This window comes from Cordyceps fumosorosea, assembly GCF_001636725.1.
Source record: "Cordyceps fumosorosea ARSEF 2679 chromosome Unknown scaffold_2, whole genome shotgun sequence".
In the NCBI taxonomy this organism is placed as follows: Eukaryota; Fungi; Ascomycota; class Sordariomycetes; order Hypocreales; family Cordycipitaceae; genus Cordyceps; species Cordyceps fumosorosea.
Genome location: NW_017387302.1, coordinates 439,682 through 460,228, shown reverse-complemented (window position 1 = coordinate 460,228; position 20,547 = coordinate 439,682). Strand labels below are relative to the sequence as shown.

Here is a 20,547-nt window from a genome sequence, read left to right as displayed (position 1 = left end):
CACAAACCTAACCATCGACACAACCACAACCATGCCGAGCCCAAGAAATTGGGGTCTTTGGACCAAGGTTATCGTAGCGTGAGTCGCCAACGACAAGAGAGCGGATCGACCGGGAGAGAGGCTGACCTGCGCCGGCATACAGGGGCATCGCGGTGAGCGTGGGCGGCCCGGCGCTGACCTACTGGGTCGTGCCGACCGAGGAGGAGCTGCGCTCGCGGTACAACCCGGACCTGCTGCGCAAGAGCATCGAGGGCCGCGCGGAGCGCGAGGCCGAGTTCAACGAGTTCGTGACCAAGCTGAAGCAGTACTCCAAGTCCCCCGGGAAGGACGAAGAGTGTTTTTTTTTTTTTTGCCGCTGCTAACAGGATGGCGGTGGGGGGAGCAGTCTGGACGGTCATCAAGGAGGAGGAGGAGAACCAGAAGAGGCAGGAGGCCAAGTCGACGAGGGACCTGGCGAGGGAGGCCGAGGCGCGGCGCGAGGAGATGCGCAAGGAGGCGGGCCTGAAGTGAGGCGCGGTGGGTGGTAGGGCTTGACGACTTCTGACGAAGGGGGGGCGCCGCAGGTTGAAAAACGTGGTGATGGATGATACCAAGGGATCAAAGGCGGGCAAAAATCTGTGCGTGATTTTTGGCGCCGTGTATAGTAACAACAAATATTGGCATGTACGTTTGCGATGCAGTTCTGCAATTACAATTTTCAAGATCAAGATTTCAGCAGTTGGGCGGGTCAACGCCAACATCACCATATTGGGGCGAATGCTGCGCCGAACAAAGTTCAAGCCGAATAGCATATTTACCATCACGTACTCGTATCAAGCAATGGCTTCTATGCGATCCAACTCCAATTGGTATCAAAAACAGCGCTAAATATGTAACCGACCCGAACTACCCAGTTCAAATGCTAGAAAGAAACCATCAAAACTCCTCATCATCGCGCGGCGCGCGACGTGTAATGACCCTATTTAGATTTCCATTCTCCAATTCTACAATAACATCGGCGTGATGCACCGCACTCATCCTGTGCGTCACCGTCAGCACCGTACAGTCCTCAAATGCCGCCGCAATCTCTGCCTGAATCTCCTCATCCGTCTCCTCGTCCACGTTGCTTGTCGCCTCGTCCACCAGGACCAGACTCGCCGACGTGTGCTGACGGCGGAGCATCGCGCGTGCAATGCACAGCAGCTGCTTCTGACCTTTGGAGAACTCCAGATCGCGCAGCTGCGCGTCGAGTCCGCCGTGCGCCTGGATCAGTGGCCACAGCTTGACACGCGTCAGGTAGTCAATCATCATACCGTCGCTGATACGGCTGCTGTCGTCGCCTGTCTCGTAAGGGTTCATGTTGACCCGGATCGATGATGCAAGCTCCACGTCGTCCTGCGACACGGTAACGATGCGGGCGCGTAACAGGTCCGGCGGAATGGTCCGCACGTCGCGTCCGTCGATCCGGATAGTGCCACTGTAGTCCAGGAAGCTGAGAAGTGCAAGAAGTAAGGACGACTTGCCACTACCAGTACGTCCAATAATAGCAACCTTTTCCCGGGGCTGGACAATAAGCGACATGTTCTTCAGCACCGGCCGAGCCGCCATGTCGAGCGGGTCGTATTTGGCCGTGACGCTGGTGAGATCAACGCGGCCCAGCGACGGCCAGTTATCTGGAAGCTGCTCCCCGGGCTTGAGAACAGGCTCGGGTTCAAGCGGCGTCGTCTTGTTGAACTCTCGCACACGCGCCATGGCACCCAGGGAGGTTTCCAGGTTAGACCAATCGGTGACGAGATACGACATGCTCTCGCTCAAGTTGATCAGGGTTACCAGGGACAGACCAATGGCACCGCCGCTGGTCTTGTCCGGCAAGTTAACGGCGAGGCCAATCAGGAGCATGGCGATGCCAGCCACTGTCAAATCCATGACGAGCGCGAGCCAGCGCTGGATGGCGTACATGTGGTAGTACGGACGCTGCGAATAGTCCAGCAGGCCGTACCCCTGCCACTTGATATCTGTCTCCCACTGGAACGCCCTGATATGCATGATGCCGTCGCCTACATCCTGGAAGAGGGTGTATAGTGGTGACTTGGCCTCGAGGTCCATGTGGCGAATTTGTCGAGATGTGCGTAGGTAGAATCTTTGCATTTGCCAGAGGAAAATGAGCAACGCAGGTACCGCCAGAGCCGAGTAGGTAGCTCCAGAAACAATGACTCCAATGCTGACCAGACAGGCAACCGCGGTGTAGGTAAACTCGAGAAAATGCTGGGGAAGTTGTTGTGACAAGAAGCCAACATCTTGAGAGAATTTGCTGACGAGAACACCGCTTTCCGTCTTGGTGATGAACGGAAGCTGGGCCTTCATCGTTGTCTGCAACAGCCCCTTGTGCAGAACACGCGACGACTTAGGCACGACTTTGAAATAGTAAAAGAACAAGCTGATAGCAAGAGTAATGGCAGTTCCAATGGCCAAGGCTGCATAGCCGTAGAACCACTTGGTATTTTGGGGATCTTCGTCCATCCACAAGCTGGCATAAATCTGAGGCAAGGCTTTGATAACGGCAGCAAATGAGATGGAAAAAACCCAAACAATAATCAACCCAACACCGCTAGACCGGAAATAGTACATGTACAGTGAAAAGTCACCGCGCTGGCGTTGGTATGCCTGATCCTTTGTAGGCTCTGGTTCCGGCTTGGGAACAAAGGGCTCAGCTTCCTTGGAAGCTTGAGCCTGGGAACTGCTTATTAAGTAGTCCTTTCGGATAAGGTCGGGTGCGTTGTTGACCGTCTCCGTTACATTGCCCTTGCCATCCAGAGCGTAGACCGCGTGCGCGAGGGGGAGATGCTCACGAATGTTGGTCGTCATGATGACAGTCGTACCGGTTTGTGTCAGCAGGCCATCGTCGCCAAGCAGGCGAGAGAGAATAGTCTGAGCCGTGTCAGAGTCCAAAGCGCTGAGCACATCATCGAGGATAATGATTGGTGCGCGGGAGTAGATTGCTCTTGCCAGGGCAACGCGCTGTTTCTGGCCACCACTGATGAGGCCACCACCGCTACCGACCATGGTCTTGTCACCGTCCGGCAGGTAGTCCAGATCCTCCTCCAAGGCACAAGCCCAAATAACGGATCTATACCAGGGCAGGATATACTCGCTGTGGGCAATGACGCTGTCGCGAATGCACATGTTCTGGAGCCAGGGTGACTGGTCGCAGTAAGCAACACGAGTGCCTCCCATGAGAACGAATCCGCGATCAAGCTTCTGCTCGCCCAGGATGGCCTTGCACAGGGTGGACTTGCCGGCACCGACAGGTCCAACAATCATGGAAATATGTCCTGTCCGGAATTGGATGCTGACGTTGTCTAAAAGGGGGACCATGACATTCTCAAGTCGATTAATGGTGACATGGACGAGCTCAAGAGCAAATGGACTTGGCCCTTTCTCGGCTGTCTCGCGGGCCCTTCTAAGATTCTCGGCCTGGACCATCATCATATCGATGGGAGAGCCTTCCGCTGGCCCATTGCCGCTTTGTCGAGTATCTAGGCGTTCTTCCAGGCGCAGGAATGCTTGGATACGGGTCAGTCCAGCGTAGCCACCAACAGCGAAAGGCAGGTATGTAAGAAGATGCGTCATTGGACCAACGACGACGGCGACGAGGGACAAGACTGTAAAGAACTGCGCAGCGGTGAGCTTCTCGGTTTGTCTGGTCCAGAAAAGAGCTCCCGCGACAACAAGAACAGGGGTAACGGATTCGGACAAGGCGCCGGCAGAGAGCAAACCAACACGGACACTGCGCTCGGGGAGCGACGTCTTGATTTCGTCTTCGCGAAGGGTCGTAATGTGATCAGAAAAGAAGGGGCCAAGACCGCTCATCTTGATGGCTTTGAGTTGGGTAATGACATCCTTGGTCTCACCAACTCGTTTTTCAATCTTCTCGTTCCAGGTTCTCCGAGCGACGCCTAGCTTCTTGGTGTAGTAGGAAGAGACAAGGGCGGAGAGAACCGCAGGAATGAGAACAAAGAAGCACGCGCCGCCGATGATCTCTGCCAACATGAAGATGGCAAGACCCAGCTCGAAAACACTAGCCCATAGGTCATGGAAGGTTGTGACAGTAAAAGTCAAGGTTTCGATATCGGCGGTCATGAGAGTCAGTGCAGCCGACTTTTTGAGTTGGGTGTGAGTAAGCTTGAGTGCCTTGTGCAGAATGGCAGTGACAAGTATACCGCGAGTCAACGTGGCTGATCGATATGCATGATGCTTGTAGTATCCTCTGCTTATAGCAATGCCAATGTATACCAAAGCCGTGGCACCGACGAGACCACCAGTGACTTCGGAGCTGGGCCTAGCACGGACGACGGTATCGATTATGCTCATGATGAGCCATGGTTGAGAGAATGTGAAGCCGAGGAAGCAAATACGGGGGACGACCACTCGTAGAAACTCGCCGTAGAGTGTGCGAAGAAGGGCGATGGCCAGAGAGTGATTCGAGGTCGGGCTCGCGGCTTGCCAGTGGGGCTCGAAATCGGCATGAAGGCGTTCGGAGCTAAATTCAGGCCCAAGGTCCTTGAGGTCTTCAACACGTAAAATAGAACGAAACCCCAGTTTGAGGGTCGTGTTGACCCAGAGGAAGAGAGCTCGGCCCCAGAAGCCGCTGAGGGCTTCACCGCTAAGCCGGGGTTGAGAATCTCGAGTTGTGACGAGACGGCGTTTCGAAACTTCTTGGAGTAGGAGCAGGACGAATTCCGTGACGACGACGGCGACAGAGAGGCCAGCAAGGGCATTGAGGTCAGCACGAAGAAAATAGGATCTTGTCTTGCAAATGTCAAACAGGACCATGAGGGTTAGATAGATGCTGATTAGTGTCGACGGTCGGTAGGAGTAGATATGCTCGGCGTATAGGAGAAAGAAGACGCATATAGAGCCAACACAGGCGATGGCGGCGGAGGCGACAGCCAAATCATGTCGGGGAACGGAAGAGACGGCCCAGAGCGCAAGGCTGGCAACCTGGCAGGAGAGCAGCAACAGGGTGCTGAGCATCTTCAGCCACAGCAGGATGCCTGGCTTGACGCACGGCTGGCGGCGCCATAGGTGATTTACGTGAATTGGCGTGACGGCGATGAAAACGGATGTTGGCAGGATTGAGAGAATAGAGTGCTCAAAGGACAAGGTAAAGTCGAAGAAGCCTTTGAGCACGGGGCCAAAGGCGCCATCCCCATCACCGGCCACCGCCCTGGCAAAGACGTCCATGCTCTGCATCAGTTGACCATGGGAGAAGCGAGTGTCGTCGAGAAGCGAGGCATCTGTTTGCCAGAGAGTGAGCGGATGGTGGGATGTGGTGGGAGACGCGAGAGTATGTACAAGAGGGGAAGACGGGAAGACGGACGAGGTCAATGGGGAAAAGAAAAAAGCCAAGGAGAGGACTTTTGGCGTAGATTCGAAAGTGTGGAGGAGATGTGAAGAATAAAGAGATCGGGGGGCGTTTTTGTTTGGGGTCCCGTCCCCATGAAGGCGAGGAAAGATTCGGGGTGTGGGCGGAAGAGGGAGCCGCTCCAGGAGGTTGTTAGGCGGAGGTTATCAGTAGGGAGGGTCAGTCATTAGGTAAGGAAAGTTGGCCTGAGATGGGGAGAGTTTATTTCTGGAGACGCTTCTCGTAGACAGCAACACCTTGCAAACAAGGCTGCGACGGAGGACGACAGCGGACAGACACTGAAAGAGCCGCTGTAGTTACAGGCGCAATCATCAAAAGACGGCACTATTGAGCCTATCAAGCGCAAAATTACCTTCGTACCAGTACGGGGACTCGCGCTCACCCGGTTGGGAAGGCGATTGACGGCTGAACACGCACTAATGCAGGCTGGGTACGCGATGCTACGCTGCGTCTAGGTCAAGGGGCACAGGCCCTGCCAACAGGTTGATTGTACAGTACGGTATGTATGGTATGGGCGGATGCTGCTGCAAAAGTCCGTCACCCCTGTCGCTCGGCGCACAGCGAATGCGCAACTCAATACTTGGCTGCTGCCAACGAGGTTGACAGAGGCTACAGTATGTAGCATCGGAACCGCATAGTCATGCTGCGACAGCTGGCAAGACTCGAGACAGTGGCCTTGCCCACCGAGTCCGACTTGTCGTGTGACGAAAATGACGGATAAATAGGGATGGATGCACCATTTCCTACAAATAGACGGCCCTTTGCAGCGCTAGTTCCAGCTGTTCCAGCTCTCTCGCGTCCAGGCCACGCAGTCGCTCACCACTTCCGCCAGCCGTTCGCTCCGCAACTGCCGACCTAAGACAAGACTTGACGATACCTAAAGACACGGCTGACCAGGGACGCCTGTCGTCATCAGGGGCGACCACTCTGGTCAGCCTGGGGAAGCCGATGAGCAGGAACTTAATCACCGACAATCACATTTAACAAAAACCCCTAGTCCGGCTCATCAAACAGACACCAAACTCGGGAGATGGGCGGATGGGAAACTATATCCCCCTCTGTACGCATGCTTGAGCAAAAGGAGAATTTTCTCTCGCCATCGGACAGCGCCCGTGGAAGGGATGGAGCGCGCCTTGCCCAAATAGGCATGTCCTTGTTGGCGGGCTTGCGACACCCAATAGTTTCTGGGCAGGAAATGACACTGAACCGCAGCGAGAGGTCAATGCAGAGATTAGGTATGAAACACGGACGGCTGGAATGTCTTGGACGACCGCTCAAGCCGGTTGTGGACGACGCTAATCTTCCGTGCGCAAGTCCGAAGACCTCTGGGACGATGGCGAAAGTGGAATAAGCGTGGGCCGCTGCACTGCTAACCATGGACGGGATGCGCGGGCAACACTAGCACAGAAAGGGAGAGATGCCAGAAGCTGACCACCTTGCCACCCAGTTGCGAGCTAATACTTGACTCGAAGGAACTAGGTTGTTGCAGCAATCTGCGTGACCCCACGCCTCCTAGTAAGCCAAAGGCAAATGGGGGAATCAGAGACGAAGGAAGCAGTCCACCAACAAGGGAAGGAAGTCAGTCAGCCTGACCACCCCACGCGCCATCGTACGCCACCCACGAGCCTGCAAAGCAGCAGCGTGGATTCGGAGCGGGATCTTTTCCATTTACTCGGCATTGCTCTGAATCCTGATCGCCAGTCCCTACAGAACAGAGGCAGAGCAGCAACAAGCAAGGTTCCGGCTGGCTGGATCGGTGGTGGAGTTGCAGCCGCTGTTGGCTCCAACGGTATCACAGGTGGCAGAGAGACCGAAGCAGCAGGGCCTCAGCAGACTTCCAATCCTCAAGTGTCTCTATTATGCCATGCTTCTGCGGCGATGGAGGACGAATAAAAAAAAAAAAAAAAAAAAGAGAGAGAGAGAGGGCAAGGCAAAGCGACAGCGGTCTAGGAGACAGCCAGCGTTGAGACATGCTGTCGGTCCGTTTCGCTGCAGCATCACCCCCTTGGCTCCCCGATGCCGTCAACGCCGCAAATCGATAAAATTCAGGACCGAGTGTCCGATACACGACAGTCATCACAGTTCCCCTCCCAAGCAAAATTCCTTCTAGTCCGACATGACAAAAAGCGCGGGAAATGTGGTGTACAACAGGTAGGAAAAGTCGTCGTGTGGTAAAAGTAGTGGTGGTGGTTGTCGTCACCGAGACATGCGCCAGCCGCAGCACTTGCTCTTCTGCAATGGAAAGCCGACGGATCTTTTGGCGAAATACTTTGTGGTTCGTATAATCGTCATGGTTCTTGTTCTTGTACAACAACAAGACACCTGGCGTGATTACTTAGACGCCAAGGACCTCTTTGGCATCGGCAGCCGACACCTCGGCCTGGTACGCGCGGGCAGCAGCGGCGCCAGGAAGATGAATGCTGTCCGTGGTGGCGAGCTGGTCGCGTTGAGAGAGGACTACAACGAAATTCATGTTAGTCGAATTATTCTTCTTCTTGTCGAAGAATTTCTGACAGATCTGACAGAATCAGGAAGAGGGAACGTACGCGGAAGGCCTTCAACGTGCAGCGCAGCCAGCGCGAGGCACAGCAGCATGCGGACCTGCATATTTGTGACGAGAAAGGTGATGAGACGAAGTGAAGAGAGTTTGAGAGCCTTGTTGATCGACAAGACAAAAAAATCGGAATGGAAGCCAAAGGTCAGAAATCAAGGTTGATTAAAGGAATGACTGCGAATCTTATCTGCCAACCCAAAAAGAGTAAAAAGATGCAACGGCGAAACGGGAATTCATGGCTTTAAAGGAAAGAGGCAGCAGGTAGGTAAGAATAGGTAAGAATAGCAGCCAAGGACCAAGAGCTGGTTCAGCGGGGCAAGCAGAAGCCCCCCAGTAAACTCAACTGTCCCTTGGTAAGTACCTGTAAGCTCTGAACAAGCTGGAAAGTTACTTGAACTTGCTACACGTTCACTGACTAGTTACTGCTATCCCGTAACTAGTTGCTTTTCCATGGGTCCAATAGTGTGGTTTTAGCCAAGGCCACCAGCTTCGCCTTGTCCTGCTGGATGCGCTGAGCCCGCCACTCAACACGTGGACCGTACAGGTTGCGACGGATAACTCACCTATCATTTTGCAACTTGTCGAGAGATTGCTCATTTTTCTTGCCGTTTTCATTTCAGGCCCACTGCCTGACAAGCGTTGCGCGGCCTGAAAGCCTCATTTTGAGGTAGCTTCCCGTCTCTTCCCCATGTCAGGTCGTCAGCGATCCCTCCCCTGCCTACGCTATTCTTCAGCTCATTCACTCACCAAGCAAACCGAGCAGGAGGCCCCTTGATCTTCTTAGTACATACATATTCTTAAGGCTCCAGCTCTTCCCATTGTTCTCAAAGCTTCTCAAAACGTGACCGATGTGTCCTGCGAGATCTTGGCGCATGAATTTGCCGCCCCCTTGTCCCACGACGACCTGAGTTGGTACCTGACGTTGATGAACTTGCTTGCGTGCTCTCAGTCACTCTCTATTTATGCGCAGTTTCATCCAGAGCAGCTACAAAGGAGACAAAGTCGTTATTTCCACTCGTGAGCATCCCGTCTGAGCGCGAAACGGCATGCCAGGCCCATAGTTAGCGACCAATACCTGTGCACTGGGCTGGGCGTGGCCTTGCGCCACAAAACCGCCTCCATACGTAGCATCCCACATGGTTGCGTCGACTGCTGGCGCATCCCAGACAACATACCCAAAGGCCTGGACGCTGGCAATCTGGGGGCGGCCGCTGAGCTGGGAGACCCAACTCCACTAACGGTGATCCGTTGTCGTCTCAGACACTAAGCAGAAAAAAAGGTCAAGACACAACGTATTCTTGAAGCAGAGAAACGTTCCATACCAGTAACCGGTGGTCGATTGCGTTCAGTGGCAAGCTTCTTTGCCTGTCGTCATATGTCGGCAACTTCGATGGCCCGACGTGAGCGCAATTACAACGATACCTGGCGGAGTCCACCCACCACCCACCACCGTTGGCATTTTCCAGCACGACAGTGCAGTGGCTCCAGGGGGTGGCTTGCCACCTGCTGACCGTCCACCCTTCCTCGTTCACTCAATAAAAGGAGGCTTGCATACCACAACCGTAATTATATTAGGCCCCGAGACTTGGCGTGCTTGGAAGTTTGGGGGTCGGACTATGTGGCAGCTCCGCAGCACCATTATGGGCCCGGCGAACTTGCCAACTGCGGACATCGCTTGCCTGATGGATGCATGCATGTCGATTTGCTAATGAGAAAAGAAAAAATAGCAAGGGCAAGATGTCCGGATTACCATGCTCCTTTCTCTTCCGACGTCAACTGTCAGTCTGTCAACCGAATCATGCAACCAGAGCATCCATTCAACCAATCAAAAGACGGCTCTGGCCCTCCAAATTACCTGTCGGGGAACTTCGCCTGCCGACTTGCAGAAGCTACCCTTGAGTTAACCTGCTAGGATCAGAAAATCGGACAAGCAGGCAAACAGACGAGCAGTCAAGCAGAACATTACCCAATTCAGTGCTTGACAACCTCCCGGCCGAAATCACCACCACTACGGCCAACCGCTTGCACCGGAAGTTCTACCGGTACGAATAGAGTGACGCTGCTGTGAAACCCGAAAGACATGCATGACCGCTGTCCCGATAAAGAGACGCGCAGCAACCACACCAAAGACACCGTCAATCCGCCACTGTTTACTGCTCACGCCACCTGACAACTTCTCCGAAAACAACCCAGCAACTCATCCCCGCCGTCTTGCTTCATCAAACTACTGGTAGCTAGCCACGTCGGCGACTTGTTCTCTCCTTGGGCAGCACCGCCGAACCACCCACCGTGGCGGGGGTTGCTGCTCTCGTGCCTCCCCCGGCCCTGCCCCAGGAATATTTGTACGACGGGTGCTTTGTACGGGGTACGCTGCGACGTTATAGTAACTCTGACGACGCGGGACAGCTTCCGGATCCGCCAGTGGTGCACGGATAACGCTCTCGATTCCACCCGATGCCGCGACTGCATCGCATGCGCCTGTACGCATTACGGTGGACAACTAACGGTAGTGGACATCCTCGATGGCGGCATGGTTGACTACGCAGAGACCCAGATGGCGAGATGCTGTGATATGCACATCCTACCTGGAGCGAAAGTTCGCCAGCAGCACAGCGGCCACGGCTCTGGTGAATCGTGCCGCAGCTCTCAGTGCCGCGGATCAGTGATGAAGCAGCGAAATGCAGCAGGCACGACCGACTGGCTGGCTTTCTTTGTGACTTGGGCCCGACAAGGACAACACATCCAGCGCCATGACGTGCCGTTTTCGATCATCTTTTGTGAAATTTTATGCCAACCGCATACTCGCCGCAGATGTGAGCATGTTATCTCACCTAGATTAATATTATAGCCTGTATAACTCCTCAACGGTCCTGCCCCGACACCCGAGCATGTGAGGTATCACAACAGGCGCCAAGCATTGCATTCCTCTGCATGCAGCAGCCTCCGATTACAAATGGACCCTGGCAAGCAATTATGATCCGACCTTACCCGCCCCCTAAAAATCGGTCAAAGGCTCGACCTCTTGTCTGTGGGCGACCCGACCACCCCGTCTGCCTGCTTCCGAGACCGAAAGGGCGCCCCTGACTTGAACTCGAATCACCTGAGCCGGGAATGTAGCTGGACAACAGACATCGATTGTTACAGTTCCTGTGAGGTCAACTGCGCAGGGACCAAAAAGTGCCACCACGTCCGGCTGACCGGGCCGACGGGCGACACCGACGTCTCTATCAGCACTGACAGCTTGTCAACGTCTTGCACTCGACGGTGTGACATGCCATGAGCGCCGAATTCGAACCGCTTGGCATGTAATTAATAACAGACTATATGCGAGAGATACTGGGAGCCAAGGGATGAAACCAAGAACGGCCCGGCCCGTCGGAGCCCTCCCACCTATGACCCAACAAAAGGCCCGAACGCCGCGGATAACGCGGAATCTGCTGCTTCTCCGCACAATTCTCTTTTAAATCGAAGAGGAGAGAAACGGTCAAGACGCTGAGTTGTTCTCTCTGCGGCTGTCGCAAATTGCATATCGTCGCAAAAGTGCCCTTTTTCGTCGCCGTCGGGCAAGATGCTTTTCTTTGTGTAACATACCTTCTTACATGCAGGGTGATGTAATGTGGAATCTGACAGCATTGTTCGATGCAGCTCACATTTCGCGACCGGTGTGGATGGTAGGCGACGCCTCGTTGTCGTCTTGGGCGCGCTGCGGCTGAAGAAGTTCCTTCTCCCCTATCCGCGAATAACCGTCATTAGGTCGAGAGAAGCCGCCCAAGAAAGGAGAACAAAGAAAAAGCAATTTCGGTGGCAGTCCTTCTTTTTGGATGGGCTCGTTGTCCCATCCCTAGGGCGCGACACGTCGCCGTCTTCCTGACGCCCAGGGCATCGAGATATGCAAACAGCCAGCCCAACGGCGATGCCGACGCCGCGCTGAACTTCACGACCCATGCTAGCCGGAGTGGCATCCAGTCAGCCGGACGATGCAGAGGCCTTCTAGAAGCACCCATTCGCCGACGATGTGCAGCGACGTGAATGTTGACGCCTGTTTGGGCTATGCTGGCAGATGGTGGCGCCCCCCCCCCCGAATGAGAAGCAGGTCGATGCGAACAGAGTCGAACTGCGTGAAAATGGCCAAACTTCCCTTGACTGTTTCGATGGAAATTTTCCAGTTTGTGTCCCGGGTAGCTGTGATGCGTTTGCCTGTGTCTCTACCCTCGACTTGCCTGTAAGCTTTCAGTATCAAGGTTAAAAAACAGACACGTGTATGCCTGCCAGCCAGTGCCAACCACACCGACAGCAGTAGTGACGACGAAGACGACGAGGATCATGACGATAATGGTGATCGTAATGATCAATATTATGAACACCATTATCGATGGGCATATAACCAGGATTGAACTCGACTGTGTAGATGGCGCCTTCTCTTTCCATCACGACGTCGCCCCGTTCACTTCGCTCCTTCCCTTCGTTTCCCAAAAGGCATCGTATCAAACGACCTACCTTGCCTCTGTGTATATAGCCCTATTTTTAGACCGCCATAATACATGCACTCGATAGTACCATCTTAGATAGACAGCCAAACGAAACGATGGTCAGTCGACGCCAGCAGTGCTTCGTTTGACCGAATTGATAAAGACCGTCATGCTATGAACGGGTAGATATATAAGGGTCTGCCAGCAAACATTCTCATACAATATACTTCAATCATCCACCTCTTTATGCTATGCCGCTCCCTCGGTATCCTATGATGACATGCACTTGACGCCCCTCTGCATGGCCTTGAGGTGTCTCCAGTCAAGGCTGTCCAGGCCTAGACTCCATGCCATGACGCCGCCCAGCCCCTTGGCCTTGACAATATCGGTGAACTTCTTGGCGATGAACTCGGGCGTGTCAAAGGTCCAGTAGACGTGGGCCGCCGAGTCCCAGTACCACTGGCCGCCCTCCTCCTCGTCGGCCTTGCCTTTCTCGACGGCCTGGGCGAAGGCGCCGGAGTAGCTGGAGCCCTCAAAGGTGGCGGCGCCGGAGAGGCCCGCGTCGGTGCCGTTGGCGTACTCGAGCAGGGCCGTCTTGCAGCCGGTGGGCTTGTCGCAGGTGACGTCGCTGGCGGTGGTGAAGTACTTGGCGTAGAAGGCGAAGCCGAGGTTCATCTTGTCGGCGGGCATGCCGCGGGCGAGGTACATGTCGATGACGGCGAGGGAGCCCTTGATCGAGGTGTGGTGGTTGGTGACGTTGTCGCGGCGGTTCATCAAATCGTAGGTCATGACGTTGACAAAGTCGACGGTGGCATTGATCTTGGGCATCTGCTCGGCGGTGTAGGCCATCATGTCGACCTCCTTGCCGGGGACCGCGATGGAGAGCTCCATGGGGCTGATGGCGGCCTTGATCTCCTTGAGGAGCAGCGGGTAGGTCTCGATCGCGCCGACCTTGCCCGAGTTGGGGTTCTTCTTGTAGTCCTCGCCGTTTCCGCCGGGGTACTCCCAGTCGACTTCTACAGAGGGGACGCGTTAGCCTTCTTCACTCACGGCGTAGGAAGGGGAGGAGCGTTTGACGTACCGACGCAGTCGTAGCCGAGGGTGGTGGCGACGCTGGCGACGTTCTTGGCGAATTGCTTGCGCGACGCGTCGGAGACGGTGGCGATGTCGAAGCCTTCGTTCATGCCCCAGCCGCCAACGGCCATGCACACCTTGGTGCCGGCGTCGAAGAGGGCGCGGATCTTGTCGAGCGACATGAAGGGCTTATACGCGGGGGGCTGCGCGTCGGTGAAGTTCGCGGGGTTGGCGAAGGCGGTGATGACATAGTTGATGCCTGCGGTGACCTCCTTGGGTGGGAGAGGATCGAAGTGCCACCTGCGCGCTATGTCAGAAAGCCTGTCATCGGAAATAGGGTTGAGGAAGGGTTGTAGATAGACAACTTACTCGTCAAAGTACATGACGTAACGAGGGCCGGCGGCAGAGGCCATAGAAGCGGCGGCCAAGAGCGTGAGAAGCGAGGTCTTCATGGTGACTTTTTTTAACAAATATAAACTGTAAATAAAAGGGAATAGAAACTTGAATGATGGGGAGTAAGAACAGGCAAGATACAGCGGACACTCGACGCCTTTTAAACATGATGGCCCAGCTTCACGATACTCTGTGCCCCATGCTGGTCGTGGCGGAGAAGCAAGATATTCCGGGAGCTGGATAAAGATCTACTCGCGCGTTTCTTACAAGACAACGAAGTACAGTCGCAGCTAGCGCTGAGTTTGAGGTCTGAGCCATTGCCAAGGTCTATAAGGTTACATGGTTGAAACCCTAGGCCTTCATGCACTCGGAGTGTGATCTCTTCGTGGGGGCACATATTTCTCAAGGTGGTTTGCGTGGTGAATGCCTCAAGCGTACCAACCATTCACGGGCGGTTGATTTCGTTTTCATTGCCGCCAAAGACTCCGCCAAAGGCCAACACGTACATGACAGAAGGCATACCGGCACGGAGCGTGACGCCTTTCTGTCGTCGACGTGTGGTACACTGAGCACTGGGCACGTTGGCGGAACTGGAATATTGATCGTTATCAAGCATTACCGTTCACGAATTGGGTACAAGTATCTCGAGGTCATCTTTACAATCAGAGTTGCAGTTTCGTATTAGGTGCCAGGGAGCGCATAAAGAGCAGCATGCAGCGTATCGCTCCGTGCCCATTGCTGCGTGCGCACGGTCGCGGACGACCCCATCCATTCCACGGCAGCTTGACTTCCGGCGGCTCTCGGGACAATGATATGAATCAAATCAATGCTGCGAGCATTTCCAAGAAAAATTCAAGAAGCGAATTCCGTCGTCAATTCATCAAGCAAGAAACGAACCGGTGATGTGTGCGGGAGGGAGGTGAGGCTTGATGGAGGCCTGGCAGTTTAGCCTCGATCATTGGGGGCCGGTTTGGTGGTGCGGTCAGGGACCCTCTCGGCGAAACACTTTTTCCCCACGCGAAAACTCTTGGCGCGCACAAAACCGACTCTACTCACAACCCATCACGAATAGTGACGAAGGTGAGCAAGAAGGCCATTTGGACGCTATCCCCCATCTCTTTGGTACGTTTGCGCCAACCCCAGACAACTGATTCCCCCTCCGAGATAGTTTGCGACATTTTTACAGCCATCGCCATCGCTTTCCCGAATTTTGCCACTTACGCCTCGAAACTCTAGTTCCCGAAAGACCCCCTCATCTCTTCACAACTTGTCAATATGGCGGATATCCAGGAGCGTCTCAAGAAGCTCGGTGCTCAGAGCGCACGCAGCGGTATGTTCAAATTCTAGCCGAATTGCTGCCAAAATTTCGGGTTCCGACAGCATTGCTAACTTCAATGGCCAGGGTAAGCATTGCCTTCCCCAACACGACGGACCGATCAATCAGCACCCAAATAGCCCACACGAGAACGAGCGCTTCATCCCGAATCAACCGAACAAGCTTGCTAACTCGTGTATTTTTCTTGCGCAGTGGCAAGGGTACTCCCCGTCGTGCTGCCAAGCGCGCTCCCGCCCGCTCCGGCGCCGACGACAAGAAGCTCCTCCAGACCCTGAAGAAGCTCAACACCCAGCCCATCCAGGGTATCGAGGAGGTGAACATGTTCAAGGAGGACGGTAACGTGATCCACTTTAAGAATCCTAAGGGTATGTATATTGGCATGAGCGATGGACAGCCGAAAACCGCAAGCCGCTAACGCCATCCCGCCTTCAGTCAACGCCTCCGTCCCCTCCAACACCTTTGCCATCTACGGCAACGGCGAAGAGAAGGACCTGACCGAGCTCGTCCCCGGCATCCTCAACCAGCTTGGCCCCGACTCCCTGGCCTCTCTCCGCAAGCTCGCCGAGAGCTACCAGGCCATGTCCAAGGGCGAGGGCGCCGAGGGCGAGGACGACGACGAGATCCCCGACCTCGTCGAGGGCGAGAACTTTGAGAGCAAGGTCGAGTAAACAAAGAAAATAAAACGAAGCGTCTGAATTTATTGAATCGCATAAGCGCGGTCGAAGGAAGGAGCCTCGGGATTTGTCATTCTTTGCGGAGGGTGTTATTTTCGCGTTTGGCGGAGAATTGAGACAGACAATCTACCTCCCTACGTCGAATTTCTCAACCACTGGATAGAATGAGGATTGGAGGGAGCAACAAACGGCTTGTACTTTTTTCTCTGTCGCACATGGGACTCTGGGGGCTTGAAAAAAATAACGAATACCTTTTTTTCCAATTGTCTTTCTCACGGGTTCAACGGAATTGACGTGGGCAACAATCAAGTGGATGAGAGAAACACATTATTACCGGTGTGGGCTAGTTTCGTTGTTTATACCAAACACGAGCTATCCTATGAGAATATACCAATCTCTAACTATTGACTCATGTTTCTTTGTTCAACTGCCGCCCTCACTACTCCAATTTGAAAGAATCGTCGTCCGTGCCTCGTATCCAACCGGGCAGCGCAACCTCCCTGGCGCGAGCCTTGGCCCTGTTCCGCGCGGCAAGCAGCGCGCCCTGCTTGACCTCGCCGTAGGTGTTCGCGGCGAGCTGCTCCGCCACGCCCGGCCAGTCCGCTAGCCTGTCCGCGAGCTCCCGGCAGGACCGCCACATGCTGCGTCGCGACATGCGGCTGGCGCCAATGAGCAGGAACGGCTTGCGGCCTTGGATGACGCCGCCAAGGATGGACTCCTCCACCGCGGACGGGCACCACGCGGCCGCGAGGTTGCTCGCCACCAGCCGGTCGGAGCGCGAGCCCACGACACGTCGAGAGTACGCAAACTGCACGGCGGTCGTGGTGACGGTGAACGCGCGGAATCGGTGCTCGCCCTCCCCCGCCACGACGCCTCGCATGCGTCCGGTGGCGGAGAACGCGCGCTGGCAGGCGACGGCGGAGTGTTGGTCCTCGGGCAGGACCAGGGTGGTGATGTAGGCGTTGCCGGCGTCGACAAGTAGCGACGTCAGCGACGAGAGCAGCGAGGTGCACTGCTTGAGGGCCAGTTTGTCCGAGCACGACTTAGAGAGCGTAGGCGGCGCGTCGCTGCGCGCCGGCTTGCGCCGCACGACGCCGAGCTGCGAAAAGTAGGCGCGGCCGGGTAGCTGTTGCGACGTACCGCAATCCGCGTCGGCTGGCGATGGCACGTCCCATGGCGACGCGTCTTCCTGCGCCGCCATCAAGTTTTCCATGCTGGCATCTCCGCCTTGGGGTTTGTTAGTTCCATCCAATCCTGAGGGAAGGCGTAATACTTACACGGCGCTTCAGAGGCGTACATATGGAGCTGGACGTCGCCTCTTAGACGAAACGGTCGAGCATTGGCCGAGGACGAAATTGTTCGCTCAATCAGATCGGAGGAGTCCCCGTCCACTAGCCGTGCGCATTCGTCCAAGATGTATCGGTTGAATGTGCGGATGGCAAGTATCTCGGCGTGCCAGTCGTGTAAGCCGACGCCATTGCACTCTGGGATCTTGTTGGTCGGCAGACATTTCATGCCCGTACTACTCGATTTTGAGCATGCGAGTTTCATGGGAAATATAGGACGCTTACGCTAAAGATACACAAGTGAAATTGCCATCCTTTTCGACCACGATGCCACTTATTGGTACCCATTCGTGTAAGCCATTCTCGCGAACCTTGGGCTTTCGCTTGGCAGGGAGTTTGTCGAATTGCGCAAGCACCGCTTCTGCAACAACGTCGGCAGTAGACGCCGCCATATGTAATCAGTTATATCATATCATAATTTTGTGTTTAAAGCACTGCTCGTGCAAGGCGAATTGTTCCGTTCAAATGCTGAAGTCACTCAGCATCAGAGTTCTTGTCCATCCTCCAACATCGAAATGGTCCCAAACTGGACAAGCGGATCCACTTGCAGCCATCAGCCCGTCTCATTGGCCAACCATGTCTAGGGTCGAATCGCCAAAGCGAGTGGGCTCACGTGACTCCACGCTACTGAAAGCTCGTCCAGAACGCTTAAAGTGCCCTATAGCCTGCTTAGGTAATTTTGGCCACACACGCTTCCAATTCTGAGAAATTGCAGCGGACAACGGGCCTTGAACTTTTGCCATCGCCAAATCCACGGTCCACCACAACACCACACTTGTCGCCCAAACACACCAACCGCGACAAGATGCGTACCTACGACGATACCTTCTCGGGACAGAGAATCTACCCTGGCAAGGTACGACCAATTCCTTTCCCGTCCCGTCACAATGCGATCCCCGGCGCCGCGATCGAGAGGAGCGATGAGGAACCGAATGTTGTATCCCTCGGGGATGGTCGATCACCGAAATTGTTGGAGGGTCCCTCATAGCTCTCTCTTCGAAGCGAACGCGTCGTTTGGAAAATCTTGGTGAATTCTTGCGGAATTCTTGTCGAATATATGACGATTGTGACGGGACATATGGAGCTCAAAAGCGAACGAATACACCACGATGGATGTTTGATGGCTAACCACTGTTTCCTCTAACAGGGTAAGATCTTTGTCCGCGGTGACAGCAAGGTCTTCCGCTTCCAGAACGGCAAGTCCGAGTCGCTCTTCCTGCAACGAAAGAACCCCCGCCGCATCTCCTGGACCGTGCTCTTCCGCCGCCAGCACCGCAAGGGCATCTCCGAGGAGGTCGCCAAGAAGCGCACCCGCCGCGCCGTCAAGGCTCAGCGTGGCATCGTCGGCGCCTCGCTCGAGGTGATCAAGGAGCGCCGCAGCATGCGCCCCGAGGCCCGCTCCGCCGCCCGCGCCGCCGCCATCAAGGAGTCCAAGGACAAGAAGCAGGCCGCCGCCGCCGCCAAGAAGGCCGACAAGGCCAAGAACGCCGGTGCCGCCAAGGGCCAGACCGTCCGCCAGGTCTCCAAGATGGGCGCCAAGGGAGGTGCCGCCAGCAAGCCCGCCGCCCGTACCCGATAAATTTCATGGACAGCTGGAAAATGTTATAAAAAAATCGAAATACGGGAGAGAAAATATCAAAAATCTTTTGGTGCGGGAGGCCGAGGAATTGGGGGATGGAGGGAGTCTCATTTGTGGTTCTTGTGTCTTTCCGGCCGGTTCTTCTATCTCAGGTGCATGGAATGGCATAGGGTACATTGGTAGTTTTTTTGAGCAATGACGAGCCAATGCAAATTCATACATGACGGCCCGGGAACATGTGATGCGGTTGGGTGAGGTCTGATGTTCTGATGGTCGTGTCATGCCAGCGTCGTCGAGCTGTCGTCGTCGAGATTGAGGTTGGTTGCCTTGCCTCACTAAATGCAGCAATCCCGGGAATCACACCACGAGAGCAGTGTCCGGCGTTGAGCTGAATGAAAGAGACTACAACAACGTTTCTCCCGCTCGGGTTATCATGACTACACCCGTAAAAGGATCAAGACTACGTGCTGAATTGACGGTCTATTAAGTCTATTGTGTAACTCTTCTAAATTTTGAGACATTTAGAGCTTGGGGAGAATCTCGTCCGCGCCAGAGACGGTGACGCCGCCCGCGGGCTCCAGCTCAGCGTAGGTGACCTTGCCATGGTCAACGACGATGGCGTAACGGCCAGTGCGGCCGGGCCCGGCCATCCAGCCGATGCTCTTGCTGAACTTGCAGTCCTCATCGGAGGCGAAGATCTAGACGTCGTAGTTAGTCACTGCTGTTTCCATCATCGGCTGCAGGGCAGGTAGCTCACGATGAACTCGTCGTGGATCTTGTTGGCCTTGCCCCAGGCGGACATGACCCAGGCGTCGTTGCAGGCAATGACGACGACCTGGTCGACGCCCTTGGCCTTGAGCTCGGCCGTCTTCTTGATAAAGCCGGGGATGTGGTTGGCCGAGCAGGTCGGCGTGAAGGCCCCGGGGACGGAGACGATGACGACCTTCTTGTTCCTGAATTCTGGTATGGTGATGCTCAGGTCAGTGCTCTGGCATTTTCGAGGAGCACAATGGCTTCCAATGGCCATCAGTTGGGGGGTTCGTTTGCTTACGGGAGCTGGCGGGGAACTTGGTAGGGACGCCGCAGGCTTCGAAGTCGGCGGTCTCGGGCGAGGGACGGACCCAGCCGAAGATGACGTCCTCGGGGAAGCTGTCACCGACCTTGAGAGCAGACATTTTTGCTGTGATTTGGGGTTTTGTGTTGCTGATAGAGCTGGTGATGTAGTTGCGAAGTTAGCTGTGCGTGAAGACGGAGTGAGGAGGAACCAGCAACTTGGCGGGGGAACACGGACTATTTCAATTGAGTGCGCAGTGCAGAGATGTGGGTTTCGCAGACGTTGCTGTAACGGTTCTCGTATCTGGCAGTGCTAAATTGGAAATTTGGCTGTGCTTGATTGTTGGGATGAGAGACACGCAGCTTTTGGTATTTGGAATTGAGAATAGAGGGGCAGAGCTCTCCTGGGAGGTGTCCAGCAAAAATTACACCATAGGGCGGGGTTTGGTTGAGCAGACAAGGTACCAAGACCGGCGCACGGCGGGGTTGTTTCGCGCAGCTCGGCCTATGCCGTAATTCCTGGTACCTCGACGGGTGGCACGGGAGAGCTCCGTCCCGTTACAAGGGTACCTTGTTTACAGTAGCCTGCTACAGCATGGTGGAGGTACACTATTAACGCTGCCGATTACATCATCAAGCCTTGGCTGGTCTATCTATCTGGACCC

The 20,547-nt window shown here is 55.0% G+C and overlaps 8 protein-coding genes across 8 annotated transcripts; 3 read left to right on the top strand and 5 right to left on the bottom strand.

Moving 5' to 3' along the window:
- Positions 1-31: 31 nt before the first annotated feature.
- On the top strand, positions 32-510 carry ISF_01292 (CBP4-like protein; the record flags this gene model as incomplete). Its single annotated transcript, XM_018844899.1, has 3 exons — positions 32-78; positions 143-283; positions 366-510. The coding sequence occupies 3 exons, from the start codon at positions 32-34 to the stop codon at positions 508-510; spliced, it is 333 nt and encodes a 110-aa protein (XP_018707665.1).
- Positions 511-915: 405 nt separating this feature from the next.
- ISF_01291 (ABC transporter, transmembrane domain, type 1) lies at positions 916-5,223 on the bottom strand (the record flags this gene model as incomplete). The annotated part of the gene is made up of 1 exon (XM_018844898.1): positions 916-5,223. One exon carries the CDS (start codon positions 5,221-5,223, stop codon positions 916-918), a length of 4,308 nt encoding a protein of 1,435 aa, XP_018707664.1.
- Positions 5,224-7,739: 2,516 nt separating this feature from the next.
- Positions 7,740-8,011, bottom strand: ISF_01290 (hypothetical protein; the record flags this gene model as incomplete). The annotated part of the gene is made up of 2 exons (XM_018844897.1): positions 7,740-7,861; positions 7,951-8,011. 2 exons carry the CDS (start codon positions 8,009-8,011, stop codon positions 7,740-7,742), a joined length of 183 nt encoding a protein of 60 aa, XP_018707663.1.
- A 4,686-nt stretch (positions 8,012-12,697) lies between these two features.
- On the bottom strand, positions 12,698-13,953 carry ISF_01289 (chitinase 18-11; the record flags this gene model as incomplete). The annotated part of the gene is made up of 3 exons (XM_018844896.1): positions 12,698-13,443; positions 13,509-13,801; positions 13,871-13,953. 3 exons carry the CDS (start codon positions 13,951-13,953, stop codon positions 12,698-12,700), a joined length of 1,122 nt encoding a protein of 373 aa, XP_018707662.1.
- Positions 13,954-15,169: 1,216 nt separating this feature from the next.
- ISF_01288 (nascent polypeptide-associated complex (NAC) subunit) lies at positions 15,170-15,898 on the top strand (the record flags this gene model as incomplete). The annotated part of the gene is made up of 3 exons (XM_018844895.1): positions 15,170-15,228; positions 15,423-15,595; positions 15,663-15,898. 3 exons carry the CDS (start codon positions 15,170-15,172, stop codon positions 15,896-15,898), a joined length of 468 nt encoding a protein of 155 aa, XP_018707661.1.
- Positions 15,899-16,343: 445 nt separating this feature from the next.
- On the bottom strand, positions 16,344-17,642 carry ISF_01287 (tRNA-specific adenosine deaminase; the record flags this gene model as incomplete). Its single annotated transcript, XM_018844894.1, has 3 exons — positions 16,344-17,131; positions 17,182-17,426; positions 17,476-17,642. 3 exons carry the CDS (start codon positions 17,640-17,642, stop codon positions 16,344-16,346), a joined length of 1,200 nt encoding a protein of 399 aa, XP_018707660.1.
- Positions 17,643-18,055: 413 nt separating this feature from the next.
- Positions 18,056-18,829, top strand: ISF_01286 (Ribosomal protein L24e; the record flags this gene model as incomplete). Its single annotated transcript, XM_018844893.1, has 2 exons — positions 18,056-18,106; positions 18,398-18,829. The coding sequence occupies 2 exons, from the start codon at positions 18,056-18,058 to the stop codon at positions 18,827-18,829; spliced, it is 483 nt and encodes a 160-aa protein (XP_018707659.1).
- A 521-nt stretch (positions 18,830-19,350) lies between these two features.
- ISF_01285 (Thioredoxin-like fold protein) lies at positions 19,351-20,004 on the bottom strand (the record flags this gene model as incomplete). Its single annotated transcript, XM_018844892.1, has 3 exons — positions 19,351-19,527; positions 19,587-19,789; positions 19,881-20,004. 3 exons carry the CDS (start codon positions 20,002-20,004, stop codon positions 19,351-19,353), a joined length of 504 nt encoding a protein of 167 aa, XP_018707658.1.
- Positions 20,005-20,547: the final 543 nt, after the last annotated feature.